The following is a 20,712-nucleotide window of genomic DNA, read 5'->3' on the forward strand; positions in this document are numbered from 1 at the left end:
CCCCCGCTTGATATAGTAATTTCGAACAACATACTCTCGGACTGAAGACATTATTCAGTCCATTGTTGTCTATTTCTAATTTTAATTGAACTTGCTCTCTAATCATATAGTGTAAGATTCTTCACCAAAAACACTGCCTTTATCTTTGTTTGCGCCGAAGCTGTATTCCTTTCGACTCGGAATCTTAAAGATTCCGTTTATTGGAACCCCGCAACCTCTCAAATTATATAGTGATCTTTGTTTTCACCCAAAGAAAAGATTTTTTGTTTTCGTTTCTGTCTGAATGCATAATGGAAGACTATAAGCAGCCCCCGGTTTCTGCACTATCTGGTGATATTCTCATGTCGCGGAACCCACGATACGAGGTAACTTGGGAACATGTCGATCCAGAGAACCCCCGAACATGGCCAGTTTGGTATCGTAGTTTTATTGTGGCATGCATGTCATTTTCAACCACCATTGTGTGAGTCTTATGGTTGTCGGAATATAGGTTACATTGTAACCTTTTCGCTTCGTTACGAATATCTCGACTAAGTTAAGGGTCCTGCAGAGTTATATACACGACCATGTACACGTCGGGTGTTGAAGGAATCCAACAAGAATTCAACATATCATCCAAGCTAATTGTACTCCTTGGCCTCACTACGAATCTTTTTGGGTTGGCGCTTGGGTCTGTTGTTCTTTCATCATTGTCAGAAATATATGGTCGGCGTCCCGTTTATATCTTCTCCGTTTTCTTCTTTGGTCTTTTGATACTACCCGTTGCCTTGGCAAAAAACATAGAAGCCATTCTTATAAGTCGCTTTTTTGCGGGATTCTTTGGTGGTACCATGATTGCTAGCGCCCCAGGCAGTGTCACTGATGTGACGGATGAACAGTATCGTGCATTGGCACTGAGCTGCTGGAGCCTAGGTACCATGAATGGGCCTGTTCTCGGTCAGTGTCTCTTGTGGTGCAAATTTCAATTGAGCTAAGTTCCTAACTTTGTTTGATTCACTAACGTAGGCCCTATTATTGGTGGCTTTGTTTACCAATATCTTGGTTGGCGCTGGATAAATTGGCTTGTTTTGATATGCAGCGGTATCTCACTGTGTCTGATGTTTCTTGTGAGAGAGACTTATGCCCCTGCTCTTCTTCGGCGGAGAGTGAAAGAAAAGAAGAAGATCACTGGAGACCCTAGATGGTGGTCCCGCTTCGACCACGAGGAAACAGGTTTTCAAGTTTTGAAGACCAATTTGATTCGACCTCTACGCATGGCAGTTCTTGAGCCAATTTGGTAAGCAGGACTGCGCTACAATCCCATATTTCACGTTGAATTCGCTAATCGAGACATGTCGAAAGTGTTTTCTGGAATATTTATGTTGGAATTGTGTATTCTGTGTTGTTTTTATGCTTTGTTGCATATCCAATCGTCTTTCAAAACACGCGAGGGTGGACCCCAGGATTAGCTGGGTTGAGTTACTGCGGCATCGGCACAGGCACAGCTATCGCTGTGCTTCTAGAGCCGTTGATCAGAAAAATCATCGCGTGGCACCCCTGTGATCCAATTACTGGTCGGCCAAACCCAGAGGCCGCAGTGATTGCTGTTTGCATCGGCAGCATCTTGATACCGATCGGTGAGTTTTGGTTTTCGTGGACGACACAGCCATCGGTACATTGGATCTGGCCTATCTTAGCAGGTATTCCCTTTGGATTGGGAAACGGGTTTGTGTTTATATATGCCACAAATTACTTGGCCGGAAGTTACACTGTCTATGCCGCTTCTGCCTTAGCCGGAAATTCTATCGTGCGATATGGGCTTGCTGGTGTTTTGCCTCTCGCAGGAGACAAGATGTACAGTACTCTTGGTGCACATTGGGCTGGTACAATGCTGGCACTCATCGAACTCGTTCTTGTTCCGATTCCGTTCATCTTTTACAAATACGGCCATCACATTCGGTTGAGAAGTCCCATAACTGTCAAGAGAGATATTAACAGCGTGTGAGATACATATATTATCCTATTATCGCACTGGGTTTTAAGATCTCGAAGAGAGGTAGCGATACAATATGTGTATAATTAGTTTGATCTCATTCATGCCCTCTCGAGACCACGCGACAGTTACCATAATTTTCGAGCTCGCTGCAAGTTCACTCGCTATACACTAGAACCATTGTCAAACGGCGATATAGAAAACAACAGCCCGCAGGCTCGACTACAAATCCCACGGTGATGGGATTTCCGTATCCTGATCGCTTGCGAATAACGTCTGTAGCCACTCAATTCCGCCATCTATCATTTCTCCAGGTAGCCAGGCATTTGGATCTGATACCGCCACATTCCTGCCTGGGGGGAGCGAGAAAGACGAAGGAACATCCCATAGGTTAGGAGCTGCATCACCGGGGGAACAAGGTTGTATTCCCAGCATGTGTGCTTCACATTGTATATTGCCCTCAGCGCCACGGTCCGATTCATCATGACGAAGATTCCTTGAGATGTGCTGGCTGGATATGGGGGTTCTCGTGTGTCTCTCTTCAAAATCAGCTTCATTCGCTGCCAGATGCCGCTGGTCCAGTTGCAAGTGACTCATGATCGATGGATCTCGGTGAATAGCTTGTCGAAGTTGTATCGGGCGACTGAAATTAGATAACGTTGAATCTGTTTCATTGCAGCTTGCGCACGATGGGGCAAAATCTGGTCTCTGTTCCAGTAAGTGATGACAAGTCTTGGGTGCCTCATGATATATGTCCTCATGCGACTTCTGGGTTGCTCGCGACGAAAGTTTCTGTTGAGTGCTATTCCCCAAGTTTTCGGGAAGACGTGAGCTTGAATTCATGATTGCCTCCGCCATTTGGTTCAGCTTCCATACAGCCCGGGCCATTCTGCCTGAGACCCAGGTTTTACGGCAATGTTTCTTGAGAGATCGTGCCGCTTCCAGTGTCAACTTCCCGTAAGTATGTTTGAAAGACCCTTGTTTGATGATCAACCCGAGAGCGATGATAGTAGCACTGGTGAGGTAGTGCAGAAACGGAAAGGTGTACTTTGGGTGATCCTCCGGCACATTGCTAAAGTCTTCAAATATGCTTTGGGCCAGACGCATACATTTTACCTCATTTTCAATGATCTCTGGAGCTGGTAAATCTAAACCACCTTTTCGCTGTAGCATTGGTTTCCTGATTAGGAGGTAAAGCGACGACCACCGCTATTTCAGAGTTAGTTTGGATCATAGAAATTAGGCTTTGTCATGGGAATAGCAAAATCAAAGGCCGTACAATTCGCATCATCAATTGTTGCTTGATCTGCCACCAAGCTAATCCATTTGCTTTGTAGCTTCCTGGCTGTTGTGGGTCATAGCAAAACTCCGGTTGGAGGTCACTTTGGGATTGAGTTATGAGCAGTTCCAAGTACTCTTTGAGCAGCGGACTTGGGGCAGAGTCCGATGTTGAAGCACCGTAAAGAGCTTCCCAGACTTTACCTATGACCTTTGAGTAGCTGACCATAGCAATAAGATATGGTACTGTAGTGTGAAGCTTTCCACAGGCAAAACCATCGAGATGCAGCAGATGAGAGCCTCCTCGATGTTTGCTAAGCAACTCATCGCTCATATGTTGAGGAAGACCAATATCGACATTCAAGTCCTGGATTAGGAATGGACGACCAGTCTCAATCGCCAATCTCCTGTCCATGAGGTATATGCAGCACCAGAGACGACGAGACATTTCACCATCAAAGAGGTTCATTGCCTCCACCACTTGACGACGCTGCAGTCCGATGTGGTGCGAATGAGATATGGAAAGTGCCAAGAGCCTCTCTGCTGGCCCATGTGCATCTAGTCGAAAAAGATATACAACCTATACGTCAAAATGCCATGTCAATCAATTAAAAGTGCAACAAGTAGATCTATTGAAGGTCTTACCATCAAGACAATATTTTGCAACAAGAGGATCTGATCGGTACACTGACTGAACACATCTAAAAGATCCCCAAAAATGTCTCTCGCTGCTCGGTACAAGCTCCAGCCGGCAGAGTACTGTCTGTCCTGGTTATCCACACGTGAAGACTCAACACATGTACCATTAGCAAGGCACAACAAAACCCACGCGAAGGTAAATCTCCACTCGCTGCGTCGAAAATGATGGCTTGCGTTAGGGACGGATAAGCTTGCCCACATGCTTTCATATGCTTCCCACACAGATGGCAAGTGTAAAAATGGAACAAGAATATGGACCTCGTCACAGAATGTGTGCATAGCTCGGTCCCATTGTGATCGATTCGGTATGATTCCATTGGAGTCTAGAACTTGATGTATGTAGCTCAACGTTTTCTGTCGATGATTTTCATTCACCGATGCGCGTGGTGATGGGGTTAAGCGGGACGAAAAAGGGTTGTTCGGTGGTTCAGATCGCAGTCTAGAATATCTCACGCCCATCTGCTCTAGTCTGTCCTCAACAACGGTTATGTTATGGGCCAGAGATGTCTCGCCAGAGAACGGTGTTATACTCTCATCTGGGAAGTTCTTAAGTCCACTTGAATCTTCAGGAAGACTTTCAAGGGCATGCAATCCAGGAGACTGTAAAACGCTGCGGTCACGCTTGTCTCGCGTGTTCACGCCACTTGAGCTTTGTTCCCTGGGTTGTCGTCAGTAAAGTATGATAATTTAGGGGTAAAACTGGTCAAATCAGACCTCTCGTTCGCACAATTTTGGCCAGTCTTCCGCCATCTTCCTCTCATATCGGCTCCCTTTTGTTGACAATCACGTTTCTTCGAAATACAGGCTTTGCATGGAACATTGCCATCGCACTATCAAAATAAAACGCTCAACGTTGCCCATCACCAAGGCTTTATTATATGAACATCAAATTTTTCAACATACTTTGATTTTTCGACGCTTGCACTGGCCACTAATTTGATGCAAAGCAGATTTCCTCAGTATTGATTGCTGGGAGTTTGAATCACAGCCTTGGCACAACTCACCATGCTTTTGAAGCGTAATTACCTCGTTTTGTGCGCTTTTCACGCACGCTACATAGGCTAGAAGAGCCCACATTTCTCATACTGATGGAACTAGTTGCTGACATTGAAATCGCACGTTGTAGGGGACATACGGAATCTGGGTGGAGAAATCAGGGGGTCGGAATCTACGGAATCTTCGGAAGTCTAGTTCTTGGCATTCAATAAGATGTGGAGATTCAAACCGAGCTCTGATTCAAAACGTAAGGATGTCATGAAATAAATTGCAGTTTCCTGTGTTTGATAACATGGGCCGCAGGCCTAGAACATCCGGTTCAATGACCAAATTAACGACTAAACTCGAAGGCCCAGGCAGTGCTGCTATCCGTCTGATATATGGGAAATGTCAAGGTGTTGTTTGAATACTTGTGGGAAACCACACCGCGGTCACTTGGAGCATATACTGCCTCATAGATCGATGTTCCTGCAAATCCCCAAGTCTGAATGTCTACTGAGCCTTCGGATGGTAATCCCACAGCGCTCAGTTGATTGACAGTTATCTGCCAATTTCCCGATGTAATGCGAGTGCCCGAGAGGATTCTGACCTTGTCAAAGTCGACGGTCGCATACACATCGTAGATCCGATCGCCGGTACCAGTGGTCTCAACGCGATGACCGGTCATGTTCAGGTTGTAGTATTTGTACACCTGGTATTCTGGTGCAGGAGCATAGTCCGTAGCATTATAGTTGGAAGGATCAGTCTTCTTAGTCAGAAGATTGGCCATAAGATCGTGCAAGGTCCAGCCACTGAGCCAGTTACCGCGCAGCCCAAACGCGTTGTATCGCTCAAGTCGCGAGATCCACCAAGCTGCACCGGCAGGGACCTGCTCACCATAATTCGCGTATTCGTTGATGTTGATTTGTCGGTCCGGTAGATTGTAGGTTCTTAGTAGTGCCGCCAGTGTGTCATTGGTGTTTTGAATGTCATTATTCCAATCAGATGTCTCTCCTTCTAGGTGATAAGAATACTGCTCCGGGACAGTATTGTTTCCTGAGATCGCATTCAACCAATTAGTCCACCAAGTATTGTCAGGCACCGGACGGTTAGCCAATGAAGGACCCGAAATTTCGACCTTGTTATACTTCGCATTCGCACTTTACGCCAAATGAATCCTGGTCAGAAGATTGAATCTAGATAGGAAATGAGTACTCACCGGAGGAATTTGTGCGTGCGGATATACAGGTCGATCCATTGTTGCTGGCTGCGCGCCCAGAAGATATCCAAATCAGGTTCGTTCCATATATCGAAGACCATATTTTCCAGCGCATCATTTGTCTCCAAGTCCTTCAACAGGGTTTGTAAAAACTTGTCGTAGTCTTCCCAATTTCCGTTGTCTCCGGGCCAGATCGTGCTGGAATTTACGTGATCCGTTCCCCAGATGTCATGCGCTTGGGTCTTGATCAGCTACTGCCAAACGCAGTCCAAAGCACTTTCATGGACTGTATCCTTTTCAACTTACGGAGGATGATGAATTTGGCACCATATTCCTGGGCCGTACGGTAATTTGATAAGGTAGACTCAAGACGCCTAAAGATCATAATAAGCAAATGACAAGAGATGATTGGTATTGTGACTGATCTGTGCGAACCCGTGGTATTCATGAAGGCCCCAGATCCAGCCTCTTGATGGAGCTTCAAGCTGTGCGCCTCCCGCGCGTGCGTAGTTGAATCCGATGTCGCGATAAAAGTTTGCCGGGATCTGGTTAGCGGTATCAGGTATGCCATAGATGAACCCTGATGCCACATGGCGGGGTTGTCCTTTAGAAACTCCCAGATTCACGCTGGCAGTGATGCTATCGGCAGACACGAGGGTTGCTGTGGCAACTAAAGCTGTGAATAGGTTCCTGGGCGACATCACTGTACTCTCTTTGAGGAAATTTGATTGTGGACTCGGTCTGGAGCAGCGATAGAGCACCCTTTTATCTTCAAGGGCTAGCACCATCGGACATCACAACCTCCGCAAATGTGATTTTATCATCCGATTCTCTCCAGGCGGGCTGAATGCGGAGCTCCGTCGTCACATTTGAGATCAGCGGGGACATTTCTTTCAAAGAAGTACTGCCATGGCGGGTGATCTCCCGGAATACTAATGTGTAGCACTAATAGTGAGAAACAAGATTCGTCAGGGGCCCCGCGTCAGTAACTTCCCCGGATCAAGTCTCAAAATTAAATTGCGTGGCTTTTTTTCTCCGGTGGGGAATTTTGGGAGTTTTGCTAAAACTCCGGCGGATTTCAAAGGCCGATGTGTGACAGCCGTGGTGCTAACCCTGTACGGAATAACCCGGCGTATGGCTTGGGATATCATAGCTTCCCTGATTGAAGATAAACCTGGTGCATATAAATCATGAAGAAATAGGCAAGATAACAGTCAAGCCAAATAAGGGTATAGAGATAGTATACATGATAGAAAAGAAATCAAGGAACAGGTAGGCGGTCCAGCGCTCACTTATGGGCAAGTTCAGCCAAAAGCAGATGAATCCATGAAAGTTATCCATTGAATACCAAGCCATCTTATGGTCGAGGAGATTTCTCGGCACTATGAACAATTGTTTCATGAACAACCTTAATACCTCCGCTTTGGCTGCCCTGACTGTGAGTTTCCCAGTCACAATCACCAGCGGTGCAAGTGGGCGGTTGCTGCCGTGAAGTAGGTAAAATCATTTGTTCGTCACTGATTGTATTCCACTGTGTATCTGGAATGCTAAGTGGGTGGCGGAATCGTTTGCGTCCACCACCAGTATCACCCTCCGAGAGGGGATAGGCAGGGTAGCTCTGTGATACGCTTCTTGATGTAATGTATAGTCCAGCACGTCGGGCAACACGCCGGAACAATGGATAGATCATAGGGACGTTTCCGATGACCACAGCAACAAACGTTTCGCGGCACGCCCAGCTGCCAGCCTGTTGCGCACCATTGGCGCCGGCCTGTCGTTGAATTAGACTATGCTTCAATAATGTTCCACACTTGTCGACTCACAGTCAAGATCAGAACACATCGTAGAATCCCAGCCATCATCACAAACAGCCCACCACTGAAAAGAACAAGAAGCTCAAGCTTCTCCCGCCATTGTAATCGGGCTTTGAAAAGCATCTTCAAGCACATATAGTTAGTTTATCATTGAGCGACAAGTTTGATTCTTACAAGGAGAATCCCTTACTGGAGCCGGAATGCTAATAAGATAGATATCGGTCGCGACATTAAGAACAACCGTCACATATATGTCAATCTTTGATACTGCGGGTTGACAGTAATCTGAGAGAATAATTATCAGAGATCAAGCATGGCCACGAGGATGGAAGGGCTACGAACTTCCGGGATCGGGATCTATTTGCCAGTTCTTGCTCAGTGGATGACATCCAAAAAGAATTGAACAGATTGTCGCAATATACGTCGATGCGATCAAACCATATGCGATGTGAATTCGAATCCGCATATTGATCAACCCTGCGCTAAAAAGCAGATTGGATGTCAGTGACGCCAAACAGAAGACCAGGTGCAACGAGACACTCACGTCAATCGAGAATAGAAGATGGCCATACACGTTTTGAGCAGCCATAGTAAAAGAGTATATAAAGACCAGCCGGCCACCTGTACCTTGGAGCCCCCCACGCGGAGGCGATATTCTTCTGAATCAGAGGATAAAGTTGATCTTTGTTCATCTGTCATCGCATTATTGGCAAGGCCCATGAACCACGCGCCCACGATGTATGCAGCGCCAGTTTCCAATCCGTACACCACCTATACCTATCATGATCAGCAGATGAAAGAGGAGAAAGAAAATCATAAAATCAAAGATGAGCCTTACACATGCCACCAACATCAGATAATCATCAACTTGGAAATTTTTAGGACCAACCATGATCCATCTTGCACTGGTTCTGAGGCCGATAATCACAATTGCTACCCCCAATAAGGTGAACGCTTCCGTATTAAAGTCGCCCATATTTGACGAGATGCAGTCGGGGGTTTTTTTTACTCTATACCATTGAATATGAAGGGCAAAAGAAAATAGCTTTTCAAAGCCGGGCGTACATTGAGATAAGAAGAAAATAATTGGATCCAGGGAGGAGAAACCAACGGCAAATGGCAGTATCCCAGTGATCTCCGTCGGCCCTATTGGTTGTTAATGGGACCAGACGATTTATAAACACCAACTGGAGTGAAAGACAGAGGAAAGAAAAAGCAACAACAAACTCAGATTTCAACTTCCGTGGGCAAACCCATGGTGGCTCCATCAGACTAAGTAACGACAGTTTGTTTTTAGAATAAGTAAGCTCCATATATTAGGGGGCTTCCTGCGTGAAGCTAATTTATGACAGGCCCGGGGTTTTCATGCAAGTATGGCAGCTCCAGCAGGGCATCCACTATGTCTTATCGGCTGGCCATGGACTATTCCTTGACTACTATGGGTCCTTCAAGTTCCGGGAAGGGCTTTTAGATCGAGACCACCCTTGTCCCCCTCCCAAATGACAGGTTCCTGGCAATGACTGACAATGGAAGGTCCACAACCGTCCCTGAGATGTATAAGAGTTACCACATCTGTGGACGATCAATCTTGGCCAGAGCAATTTCTGACAACTGAGGACAAAAAGAACCTGAGTGGAGAGGGTCACTTTGTCAAAACTGAAATGCGATCTGTAACACAGACGCACATTCCAACTCCAATTCCATTGGATCAATGTCCAGATGAAGCAATGAACCGCAACTATAGCAAGGGTCTCTTTGTGTTTCCAATATCTGATGACGCACAAACGGACCGGTCCAGAGACAGTCGTGTAGCCTTAGAATTTCAACTCACTGATCCTCGAACAGCCATGGCAAGCACAAAACCGATTTGTCCACCGGTCATTTTCTTTCGACTAGTTAGGTTGTTGATCCGCCCGGAGATTACTCCGATGATGATGATGATGATGAAATTTCTAAAGACTACCCCATAGTTAGCTCCCAGCTCTCACCCCCGATATGATGGATCAAACCCCGTTATTATTATTATTTTCTTTTTTTTTCCTTTTCAATGTGGATCGGCCTAAATACTTGAGGGGGATATCAAAAGTACAATGTACTGGATAAGTCGGCAATAGTTATCTAACTCACCATCAGACAATTCTAAGTTTTTCCGTCTAGCAATTAATCTTAATAACGTTTCGTGGATAGCCTGAACTTGAAAACCACCACGTTTCATATTGGAATTTGTCGATGACAGCGGTAAATTCCCGTCGTCAACCCGTCAACCCGTCCCTCGGATCCACTGGGGGGCGGGTCATTAATATGGAAATACGAACATGCCACCCGGTTTCTGTTCTTTTGATTTCTTCAACAACGCGATCGCAAATGGCGTGGATGATTTGCATGCTATTGAAGAAATATATACACATATGTGTATAGGATCAGATTGGCTGAAGCTATGGAGGCGCTTGATAGTTAGAATTGAAATTTCAACCGAGGTCGGATAATTGCATAATTTTTAGTCCCGACTTTTGCTTTTTTTTACTAGTTTCTTGTTTCTGATTTGAAAGTTCAAACGCCCCTCCGAACTGGTTTGACTGTTGGTTTCCACAGTAAAAAACCTTCTTAGGTACTAATGCCTGTGGAGCACCTTGAAGCATTGTCCATTCCCGTGTATCTCTGAGAAATGCCATGCCAAAAATGTTCAAAAAATGTTGATTATCCTAGATCCAGCCACGCTTTGACAGCGGGGCTTGGATGGTCAAGCGACAGAGCAAAGCTAACATTTTTCTCATACCACTTTTAAATTATATAAAATGCTGCTGGTGACACTTGAGAGTCGCCGCGTTGGACCAGATGCATGCCAAGTATCCAAATGAAGCAAGGGTAGTTCGTAGATTAGAAGCGAAGGATCCTTCCTTCCCCTTTCAAGGGATTTCTTATGCCCTTAAGGTAAACAGATCATGAGCCCTAGCGTGAATCTAGGCTGGCGTTGTCCCTGATTAATTTCATTTTAGTCCCACCAACAAAATACTCGTGGGAATCCTACTGCAACAAAGCTAGTGTGGTGGGAAAAAAAGAGGAGAAAAGGCTGGAAAAAGAAATTAAGAAAGCGTTCACGTTTCTTTTCTTCGCTCTTTTTCTTCGCTTTCGGGGCAGCTGGTGATCACCTTGTGTTTGCGCTTGTACATAACCTCGTGCATTAATCCTGGTCGCAACCAAGTCACTTCCCACTTCCGAAAGAAAAAGACAGAAGCAAGGGACTTTTTCAAAAGATGGAAACCGTTGATCTTGTAGTCATCGGCGCAGGTAAGTCGATTCTTTATCATTGCAAAAATTTTCACTGAAAGAAGTTACGAAAGGCTGGAGTGGGCTCTCTGCCATTAAGACCTACTGTGAGGTCAATCCCGACCACAATGCCATCTTGTTGGAAGCTGCTAGCTCAGTTGGTGGAGTCTGGGCTAAGCATCGTTTGTACAAGGGCCTCAAGTCCAACAATATGCTAGGCACATATGAGTTCAGCGACTTCCCAATGAAAGAGGCAACATTTGGTGTCAAACCTGGACAACATATTCCGGGCCATGTCATTCAACAATACTTGGAAGCATATTCGCACCATTTTGGGTTTGCCGACTGTATTCGATTGGATCACCGTGTAGAAAGCGCACGGCATAACTCGGACGGAACATGGCAGTTGAGCGTATCGCATGGGACCGACACCATCACTATTGATGCCAAAAAGTTGATTGTGGCCACGGGAATCACATCACAGGCATATCTGCCTAGCTTTGAGGGCCAAGAAACTTTCAATGCACCTCTTTTCCACTGTCGTGATCTGCTACAGCATCAAGATGCCATTTTACAGTTTGGAGAACGCGCAACTGTTTTCGGCGGGACCAAGTCAGGTTGGGATGCGGCTTATGCTTGCGCAACGGCGGGTATGAAAGTTGACTGGATCATTCGGCAGTCAGGTCACGGCCCTGTTTGGATGAGCCCACCCTACGTGACGCCTTTAAAGAAGTGGTTAGAGAAGCTGGTCACCACACGATTTTTGACCTGGTTCAGTCCATGTATCTGGGGAGATGCCGATGGCTTTTCAGGCATTCGCAGCTTCTTGCATGGTACCTGGTTGGGCCGCAAGATTGTGGACGCATTTTGGAACATTCTGGCCGACGATGTCATCCAGCTGAACGGCTACGACAAGCACCCGGAGATGAAGAAGCTGAAGCCATGGGTCAGTCCATTCTGGATTGCTTCCTCGCTCAGCATTCTCAATTATCCTACCAACTTTTTTGATTTAATTAAGGATGGTACCATCAAGGTACATGTTGCTGATTTGGAGCGACTCTCGGATCACACTGTCCATCTTTCCTCGGGCACTACGTTACCAACCACCGCACTCATCTGCTCAACGGGCTGGCGCTCCACTCCAAATCTCAAGTTCTTGCCTGAAGGAATTGACCGCGAGTTAGGATTCCCCTGGAGTGCAGATCCACTGAATGAAAACCTGGTCAAAGCAGCAGACGAAGAAATTCTTCGCCGTTTCCCTCGACTGCGTGATCAACCATGCCCAAATCCTCACTTCCGTCCATTGAACGACCAATCCGAAGCAGCCGTGCCACATCCCTTCCGTCTGGCCAAATTCATGGTACCGCTACCGTTCATAAGAGAGCGTTCGCTGGCATTCATGGGTATAACAATGACCATAAACACCACATTGATTGCCCAAACTCAAGCTTTGTGGATTTCAGCATATTTCCGCGGTGATTTAACTCCGACCGCAACTGATCGATGTCCCCTTGCTGTGCGCGCCGCATCTGATACGAAGATGGAAGACACGTCAGATATTGACCTCGCCTGGGAGACAGCCCTGCATTCTGAATTCGGAAAATATCGCTATCCGGCAGGATTTGGACGACGCAATCCAGACTTTGTGTTCGACGCAATCCCATATGTTGATCTGATGCTGCGAGACTTGGGTCTATCCACAGAGCGTAAACAAGGATTGCTGGCACGATGCTTCCAACCGTATGGTGCTGAGGACTATCGAGGATTGGTAAATGAGTGGAAGCTGAAGCATTCTATTCAATAATGAGCCGGGTGTCAATGCTCTCTCCTGTCACTTTTGTCAAGTCTTTCCACACATTTCTATTTCAGTTTTGCGCGCTATCTGTATACCCAGTTACCTTCTAATTTTTCCCTTTTTCTGTGAGTTGAATTTCGTCGATTCGAATGATCTCATGAATGGTGTGTTGATGTTATTGCTTTACATGGACAGGTATCTTTCTTTGGTTTATCTCTTTCATGGTATCTCCTATTCAACCAATACAAACTGTTCGAAGACTCCAACACCATGCAGGGAAGATAGCTTATCTCTGTTGCTTGTGTCATTTCTTAGGCTAGCGGCGCAGGCCTCTTGTGGTTGCTCACTCTCAGACTTGACCAACTCACCAACCAACTCTCCTGTCCAGCGCATGTAATATTCACCATCCCCCGCAACCACTGTTCTCATCGACACATTCACTCTCAAGTGGCCATTCGGCTCGCCCAAATCAAATTGCAACTGGAACCCTTCCGGAATATCACCCAGGCGTGGTGGGTATCGCCCTCCAGTGGTTCCCGGGCTACCGATCGGCCGCACGGTAAGAAAATCGGATTTGCAGGCCGATACGAGTACCTCTCCATCTTTTTCAACATGACCGCTCACATATGTGGTGTTGGTTGGATCATTAAGGGCGAGATAGCTGAACCATACAACTGAGTATGCGCCAATTCGCCCATGGCCCCAGTACCAGCTCTGCACAGAATCCATAAAAGGTCTATCAGACCAATTCTGTGGCATCGTCAGTCACATTTTTTGTGTTTGATAAGGAAAGCTACTTTGTCGTGGTACCCTGAGCCTTTGAATTTCAGTGTTGATCCATGGATCTCCATATCAACATCGCCCACGGCATCAGGCACGAGGTTGACCCATCCAATGTGAGGCGCAATTTCAAGAGTTGTCCGCTCTGTTTGAGTTCCACAGGGCAGATGAGGCGGGGCTCTCTGTGGGACAAGTCAGCGAATCGCTCATCTCTTGATTTATTAAAGCACTCACAGAAGTCAAGGTAAATCGCCCTTGAACTTGCATCTTCTCCGATGCAACAACGATCTCGTACTTGGTGGTCAGATTATTGGAGATCGCAGCCCAGCTGAATCCCGTTGCGGCCCCCTGCGCTGTTGGTGTGACCACCGTCTGTGGATGTAACAGTTGCCACAGTTGCCGGGGCATAATCTGCGAAAACGGTGCCATTGGTGAACGATGCCCAAATCCAAGCAGTGAGGACGGATGATTGATTTGCATGCAGGAATGGAAAAGCTGCCGCCGAGGACGAAAAGAAAGTGACTACCAGTGAATCTTCTGGATTGGCGTCTGATACAGCATCGAAATACCACCAGTCGAAGACCGAAGCATTGATTGAATCGAGCTGGGGTGCATCCAAGCTGAACAATGTTTCAATATCCAGAGTCAACGCGGATAATTGAATATCAAATTGAGCCTTGTTAGCTCCTTTATGGACCGTACTGGGAATTCGGTAGACTCCGTCACTGGATTCCCTGGCAACACGAGTATACAACGGAGAGACCGTGCGGGCCCTTTGCCAACCAGGGAATGCCAAGGTCTGCTTTGCTAGCAGAGTAGACATTATTACAAGCGATAGAAGTATGCGCACGATGAGCATCATGATTGAAGAATTTCTTGAGAGGGAAAAAGAAGAAATATGAGATTGGATCGAGATACGATCGCAGAGTTGGGACAAGTTGAATAAAAGTACGAAGTATATGTTATAGTTTGGATGTGCTCAAAGAAAAAGGGTCGATCCTATACTTGTATGGAGGGGCGATTCCTTGGCTTCCTCAATGATTTCCTGTTCATTTTTAAAGTCCAGTCTTCGTGATCCTATAGAACTAATAAGCCCTTGTTTTTTCGTTTACCAAACAAAACAGGGCCAGGCCAATAAGACAATCCTCAATGGAATCGAATCTGAATAGATCTGAACACATTTGAACACATCTGAATAAAATCAGAGCAGATCTGAATAGACTCACTTCCGCCCGTTGTTTAATCAGCATCAGACACTTTTTAGGTGGCTGAGTGGCTGAAATGAAACTTCTCAACCCACCCTAGGCCTGAAGAGTTCCCTTTCCCCATTCTAAGAGTCAAGGGTATGTAGCTAACCAATAGTGGTTGACTAGGAGAGTGAAACACCCGAGGATAAAATCAATTCCTAACACTTTGGATTCCAGAACCACCTTGTCTTCCTACTTTGATCAAAATTTTCTAATTTCATCAATGATGTGATTGTTATATACTGACGTTGTCCATCCCATTAACAGTTCGCTTAATCGCTTTAAATCACACAGAAGCAGGATAGGTACAAACATCACACATGAGTCCGATAAGCACATATAATAAACAGAAAACCCGGATATGAAAATAAAGTAAAGATCAGACCTTCCCATGATGCCCAAATCACACACCTTTTCGCCGAAGTTGAAAAAATAAAAGTCAAATAAAATCCAATGGAAACCCCGACTCCCGATGCCTCTGTAGGTATATATCCCCCTTCACCATAATAAATACAGAAATGAAGGTCCGGGAGGTTATGTTGCAGCAACGCAGGGATCAAGTCACAGCGGAGCAGATCCCTGCTTAACGTCCATTAAGAAGAGGGCTGCCATCCTCACTCCGTCCTTCGCCTTTGATATCGGCTCCAGCTTGATTGCTGTTCGCGTCTGAATCACCGTCTTTTCCGCACCCTTTGACAAGAATATGCCGCTATTGATGAGGTCAGTACTCAAATTCTTCTCATGCAGGCGTGAAGGGAGATATACCTTGAGGGCGTCTTTTCGTGAAAAACTCTTGTCACAGTGGGAGCAGGGGAAAGGTTTCACGGCCAGATGAATACGTTTGTGTCGCTTGAGATCGTGATTTCGGTTGAAACTTTGGGGACACTGATCGCACTTGAACGGACGGTCGGCCGCTGGAGCGGACATCCCATGCGGTGGTGGATGACCGCCATATAGATGCTGCGAGCTGGCGACATGGCCACTATTGAATCCAGGTAGAAGCCCAGGTTGCATACCGCCCATCATTGACATCGGGCCCCCGGGACTGTGCACGTTGGTCATGACGGGACCATTCATGGCGGGGAGAGAATAAGAAGGCCAGGGTTGGCGGGGATAGCCCAGGGGTGGTTGCCCAGCCGATGGACTGTGAACGGACATTCGATTCGGAGGGTGAATGCCGAGCCCCGCGGGGCCATACATTGAGAATCCCGCTTGATGGGGACTCGTCATGGGGGGAGAAGCGGCATACATATGCTGGGTTTTGTGGGCATATGGATCGTTCGATTGAAGTGGAGCTGGAGATGTGGCGGGTCCACCGTGGTACATGGTCATAGCAGGTTGTGAGGCGGAAGGGGGCATTGTCGATGGAGCGGGTAGAGCTTGGTATGATTGATAAGATACTGAAGGTGTCTCATATGGATGTGGTAGTCCGTCGGTCGTCGGTGGTGATGTGATCGACGAGCGCACATGCATACCAGATGACGTTCGAGTTGGATAAGTATTCACACCTGATCCCCAAGGTTGTCCGTATGGGCTAGCCGGCCAATATGCTGGTGGCAGATCGGATGCGCCTGTTGACGGCGCCAAAGGCTGGGGTGTGGCGTGTTCCCCCTGCTGAATCGTGGCGGGTGGCGTTAACAAATTCCCCACGCTCACATTTGCTGGAAGGGAGATTGGAGGATGACTGGGCTGTCCGTATTTGGGTGCGGAAGCTCCCAAATTAAATGGTGGTGGTGGAAGCTCGAAGCTGGGCAATGTCGGTGCCGCTGGACGACGAACATTCAAAGGAGCTGACAATGAATCCAGCGCCGTCCCCATTCCCGCTGGCACTGCAAGAGTCGCCAGATTTGCGGGTTGATTCTGCACTACGTAGAATTCGGATTCGTTCAAGGCAGTCGGGATATTGCCGGTAAGTTGGCCGTGACCGAAAGATCCCAGTGCCCAATCTCGATCACCAGGTAACCCCCCGGAAGGGCTGGTAGAATCCAGGGCGATCGAAGTTTGCGATCGGTAAAAAGAGAAAAGAGATTCTCTCAAAAGATTCTTTTGGTATATAAAAAAGAATATATGAGGGTGGGGGGAAAGGGGGGAAAGAACTAGAAATAAGTTCTTAGACTTAAGCTTGTCAAGGTCGACGTAGGCGCGAATAGTACATCTTCGGGGGGGGTAGAGATAGGTAAAGGGAAGGGAAGAGAGAAGTTAGAAAGAAAGAAAGATGTGGGGGCAAAACACCGTGGCGTTGGAGGCGATAGCAAGCGCGGGGGAGGTATGATAGAAGTATATAAAAGAGACCGAAGTTCCTTCTGACTATTTTTATTCTTTTTTTTAAATAAAAAAGAGCGAAGAGAGTAAAAGAGTAAAAGAGTAAAAGTAAATAAGATTGAATTTTCTCGGGGAATGGACCGGTCGACGGGAGTCTGGCCACCGTGGGGAAATAGAAATAGAAATCGATATAATCTAAGAGAAAAAAAAAATTTCAAAAAATTAGGGAAGAGAAAGAATTACCTAGGTACGGAGTATGTATATCTAATATATCTCAACACTATATAACATGTTAATATGTTAATATGTTAATACGTTAATATATTAAAATAGGGTGTCAGCAGAGAACATGGTTGACAGCTAAAATTAAAAAGTTGAAGTCTCCGCAGATTGGTTATTCCGAATAGTCTCTATTATTTTCTGAGGTCATGTATATATTCCTCCATCTATCTTCCCTAAAGTACAAATTAATCTTTATATACAAGTTATACAAGATATGGGTATATACTATATTCTATTCTATTATACCTAGGTACTGTGTCCTATATACGGAGTAATCTACCTATACATGTACAATGTAGATTCGGCAAAACCCTTGCGTGAGATAGAAAAAAAATAGAAGAAAAAAAAGGGCCCGCTAGTGGTGTACTCCGGAGAGAATCTGTGCTAGTACAACAAGTGAAAAGAATGGACCCGGCTATTATTGAAGGAAACAGAAATAAAATAAAGTGATCCATAAATGATTCTCTTTATTCTCATTATTCTAATTGTTTTTACTATCGCGGTGAGAATTTCGTACCCAATAAGGGGTCAAGTATCAAGAACGCACGGACAAGGTCGGAATGGCTAGAATACGAGACCATAGAGACGAAGAGCAGACTGGGTAGAGGCAAGCGAGCTACAGAGCCTTTCATTCGTTCAACTGTTCTATAATCGCGCAATTCGAGGTTAGCTTCCCTTCGTCTCTTAAGGTCATCTGCACTTTTTCTTTTTTTCTTTTTTGGTTTTCCCTTATTATTTGTTTTATTACTATTTAATTTCTTTTTTTCCTTTTTGCCCTTCCCACTTTCCTTTTTGGCCCTCAATAGCCGAACCCAACATATGAAGGGTTAACATCTCTATTGGCCCCCCGGCTTCATTGGCCATGGTTCCTTTTGTACTATATTCTTTTGGCTCTCGGGGAAATCCCAAAAGAAGAAAACCACTCAGGGTCGTTGATATTATACAAAATTACATATGGTACGGAGTATGCTATTATACTCTCTTTCAAAGCCAATCGCCTCTATCCACTCCCTCGGGTTTTCCATAATATCACAGGCCTGGAGCACTCCACGCGAGAACTCGCTTCGGTTCTCCTCCCGGCATGTCAGATGGCTTATCCTCCAATCAAAGTGATGGCGTATTTTGCCTCCTGCACGGACATGATGCTTGTGTGGAAAAGGGGAGGATGGCATACCCTGCCGATCGATGTCTTGCTAACCGGGAGGAAGAAAGAAGAACATAAACTGGAGCTTCTCAAAATAAAATCGAAACTTGACAGAGCTGATCTGCCGCGAACTAAGAATAACATGGTTTCTAAATATCTCCCGAGTACTCCGTAGAGAGGGGAAAAGTCACCTGTATAGAATTCTCGGGCAGCTAAACCTCCTTGGCAAATAGGTAGACATGTCCACTCGCATGGAATTTAATATTACGATCCGGCCCGCATTGCTCCCCCGTATTTAGTAACAGTCCCGCGTTACTAGTAAATATGGACTTAAGTACTCTTGAGAAAGAAGAAAAGAAAGGAAACCAAAAAGAAAGGGGTCTCAGACATGCACAAAGGCAGCCAAGTCACATTCTTAGCAAGTGCATACCTCTGCCCTAGTTCTAGTGTGTCTAATTATGCTTATTGAATTGAAACGATTTATTTTCAATAATAGTACTTCGTACATTCTATATTTTTCATTTGCACTGAGCTAACATCCCGCTAGAAACTCGATCTCAAACCCCCCCCCCCAAAAGAATTAAAGCCGATATTTGACGCGTCTGTACCCGCACGCCTCCCACCCGAAAAGGCTCATATCAGCGACGATCAGTTGAACAACAATCGCCCCTCCAACGCTGCTACCCGATCGACAGGTCTTCCTTTGCAGATGCGATCCCTGACACTATGGGGTGGTTCGCAGCCGATTAGTCACTCTCATGCAAGGCAGCCTACAGTTCAGATGTGACAACCCGCAAGGATCCACCTGGCTGATCGTGAGCGCCTTGGTGTCGCCTGCGTCGGGTCCTGCCGGTGTGGCTTCGGAGGGGCTGTTTGGCGTTCAGATCGTCCCCCGGGAATGGCGCATCGTGGAAGGTTGACGGCCTTCTCAGTCGGCAGATCTGCGACCATGATTTTCATTTTTATGCAGGGCTGGGTGGATGTCAAGATCCCACATTTTGGCTAGTTTCCTCTTTCCCGGCATTAAATTTTGTAAACCCTTTGCACGGAGTACTCGGAACAAACCCCGAATCTAGTGTCCTGCTAGTCTATGGGGCCTCTGTCTTAACAATAGCACGGGATCGTTTCTCGCTCTGTTATGATCGCTTGGGTGTCTCAGCGTCTCAATCACAGGACAAAAATATTTCTTTGTCTCGGCTCTTTTGGTTTCGAACCGTTCGCCCCCGATTGACAGTCCCACGAGCATTGCTCGGTCGCTGTAAGATTCTCCCTTGCAGGAAGATCCTGAGATGACACATCCAAACATATCCACTGAATCTGTTCGCTATCATACATATGTACTCCGTACTTATCGTACCTATTGCTTATGCTGATTTACCAGAAAGGCCAGGTTTCCTTGTATTGGATTTTAATAAACATCATATCAATTCGAGTTTCTTCCTCCCTTTTTAACGAGTCTATCTCATAGAGGCAGGTGTCTAGTGTGACAGTCTCTGTTGTGAGAGTCTCTGTTGTGAAACCCTTCTATGCATAAATAAGGTGATCCTCTCACAACTGGTGATGTTTGTGATAATTTTGGTTTACTGTAGGGAGAAATGTTAATCACGCATCCTATGGATGATTTGAACACTCTTACTTTTTTGGCCGAAAACATTGAAATGTAGATCATCGATTGAATGAATTAGGTCCAGATGGTTGGTGTTACGGTGGTTTTAACTAGGTAGGCATTGTCAACCTTGGAAGTTTTTGATATATATATTTTATAGATCCCCCGACCGCAATGACCTTGAACCCTCGGGATATGGATTCCAATGACATACGCGAAACCAATTGGCCCTCGAAACTTATTTGGTTTATGACAAAATACAAAAAAGAGAATCAAAAAGTCAAACAAAACAGTTGTATATACATATATGTGTTTAAAGTTGTGTTATGTTGCATCTACTTGATTATGCTCCGATGACGTCAAGTTTTAGAG

At 45.9% G+C, this 20,712-nt stretch overlaps 8 protein-coding genes across 8 annotated transcripts; 2 read left to right on the plus strand and 6 right to left on the minus strand.

The window, feature by feature from the left end:
* Window positions 1–566: 566 nt before the first annotated feature.
* N7529_007403 (MFS transporter) lies at window positions 567–1,984 on the plus strand (the record flags this gene model as incomplete). The annotated part of the gene is made up of 3 exons (XM_057242930.1): window positions 567–936; window positions 1,006–1,276; window positions 1,342–1,984. 3 exons carry the CDS (start codon window positions 567–569, stop codon window positions 1,982–1,984), a joined length of 1,284 nt encoding a protein of 427 aa, XP_057094468.1.
* Window positions 1,985–2,194: 210 nt separating this feature from the next.
* On the minus strand, window positions 2,195–5,026 carry N7529_007404 (fungal specific transcription factor domain-containing protein; the record flags this gene model as incomplete). Its single annotated transcript, XM_057242931.1, has 5 exons — window positions 2,195–3,181; window positions 3,252–3,830; window positions 3,896–4,607; window positions 4,664–4,754; window positions 4,954–5,026. 5 exons carry the CDS (start codon window positions 5,024–5,026, stop codon window positions 2,195–2,197), a joined length of 2,442 nt encoding a protein of 813 aa, XP_057094469.1.
* Window positions 5,027–5,276: 250 nt separating this feature from the next.
* Window positions 5,277–6,844, minus strand: N7529_007405 (glycoside hydrolase family 39 protein; the record flags this gene model as incomplete). The annotated part of the gene is made up of 4 exons (XM_057242932.1): window positions 5,277–6,084; window positions 6,144–6,378; window positions 6,450–6,517; window positions 6,579–6,844. The coding sequence occupies 4 exons, from the start codon at window positions 6,842–6,844 to the stop codon at window positions 5,277–5,279; spliced, it is 1,377 nt and encodes a 458-aa protein (XP_057094470.1).
* Window positions 6,845–7,500: 656 nt separating this feature from the next.
* Window positions 7,501–8,423, minus strand: N7529_007406 (uncharacterized protein; the record flags this gene model as incomplete). The annotated part of the gene is made up of 4 exons (XM_057242933.1): window positions 7,501–7,914; window positions 7,967–8,080; window positions 8,148–8,242; window positions 8,300–8,423. The coding sequence occupies 4 exons, from the start codon at window positions 8,421–8,423 to the stop codon at window positions 7,501–7,503; spliced, it is 747 nt and encodes a 248-aa protein (XP_057094471.1).
* Window positions 8,424–8,497: 74 nt separating this feature from the next.
* Window positions 8,498–8,933, minus strand: N7529_007407 (uncharacterized protein; the record flags this gene model as incomplete). The annotated part of the gene is made up of 2 exons (XM_057242934.1): window positions 8,498–8,728; window positions 8,796–8,933. The coding sequence occupies 2 exons, from the start codon at window positions 8,931–8,933 to the stop codon at window positions 8,498–8,500; spliced, it is 369 nt and encodes a 122-aa protein (XP_057094472.1).
* Window positions 8,934–11,211: 2,278 nt separating this feature from the next.
* Window positions 11,212–13,028, plus strand: N7529_007408 (uncharacterized protein; the record flags this gene model as incomplete). Its single annotated transcript, XM_057242935.1, has 2 exons — window positions 11,212–11,245; window positions 11,299–13,028. 2 exons carry the CDS (start codon window positions 11,212–11,214, stop codon window positions 13,026–13,028), a joined length of 1,764 nt encoding a protein of 587 aa, XP_057094473.1.
* A 222-nt stretch (window positions 13,029–13,250) lies between these two features.
* Window positions 13,251–14,622, minus strand: N7529_007409 (uncharacterized protein; the record flags this gene model as incomplete). Its single annotated transcript, XM_057242936.1, is given in 4 exon segments — window positions 13,251–13,769; window positions 13,817–13,981; window positions 14,034–14,171; window positions 14,185–14,622. 4 exon segments carry the CDS (start codon window positions 14,620–14,622, stop codon window positions 13,251–13,253), a joined length of 1,260 nt encoding a protein of 419 aa, XP_057094474.1.
* A 985-nt stretch (window positions 14,623–15,607) lies between these two features.
* Window positions 15,608–16,864, minus strand: N7529_007410 (putative C2H2 finger domain protein; the record flags this gene model as incomplete). Its single annotated transcript, XM_057242937.1, has 1 exon — window positions 15,608–16,864. One exon carries the CDS (start codon window positions 16,862–16,864, stop codon window positions 15,608–15,610), a length of 1,257 nt encoding a protein of 418 aa, XP_057094475.1.
* Between the last annotated feature and the right edge of the window lie 3,848 nt (window positions 16,865–20,712).

The sequence above is a fragment of the Penicillium soppii genome (genome assembly GCF_028829465.1).
Source record: "Penicillium soppii strain IBT 18220 chromosome Unknown utg000006l, whole genome shotgun sequence".
Lineage (NCBI taxonomy): Eukaryota > Fungi > Ascomycota > Eurotiomycetes > Eurotiales > Aspergillaceae > Penicillium > Penicillium soppii.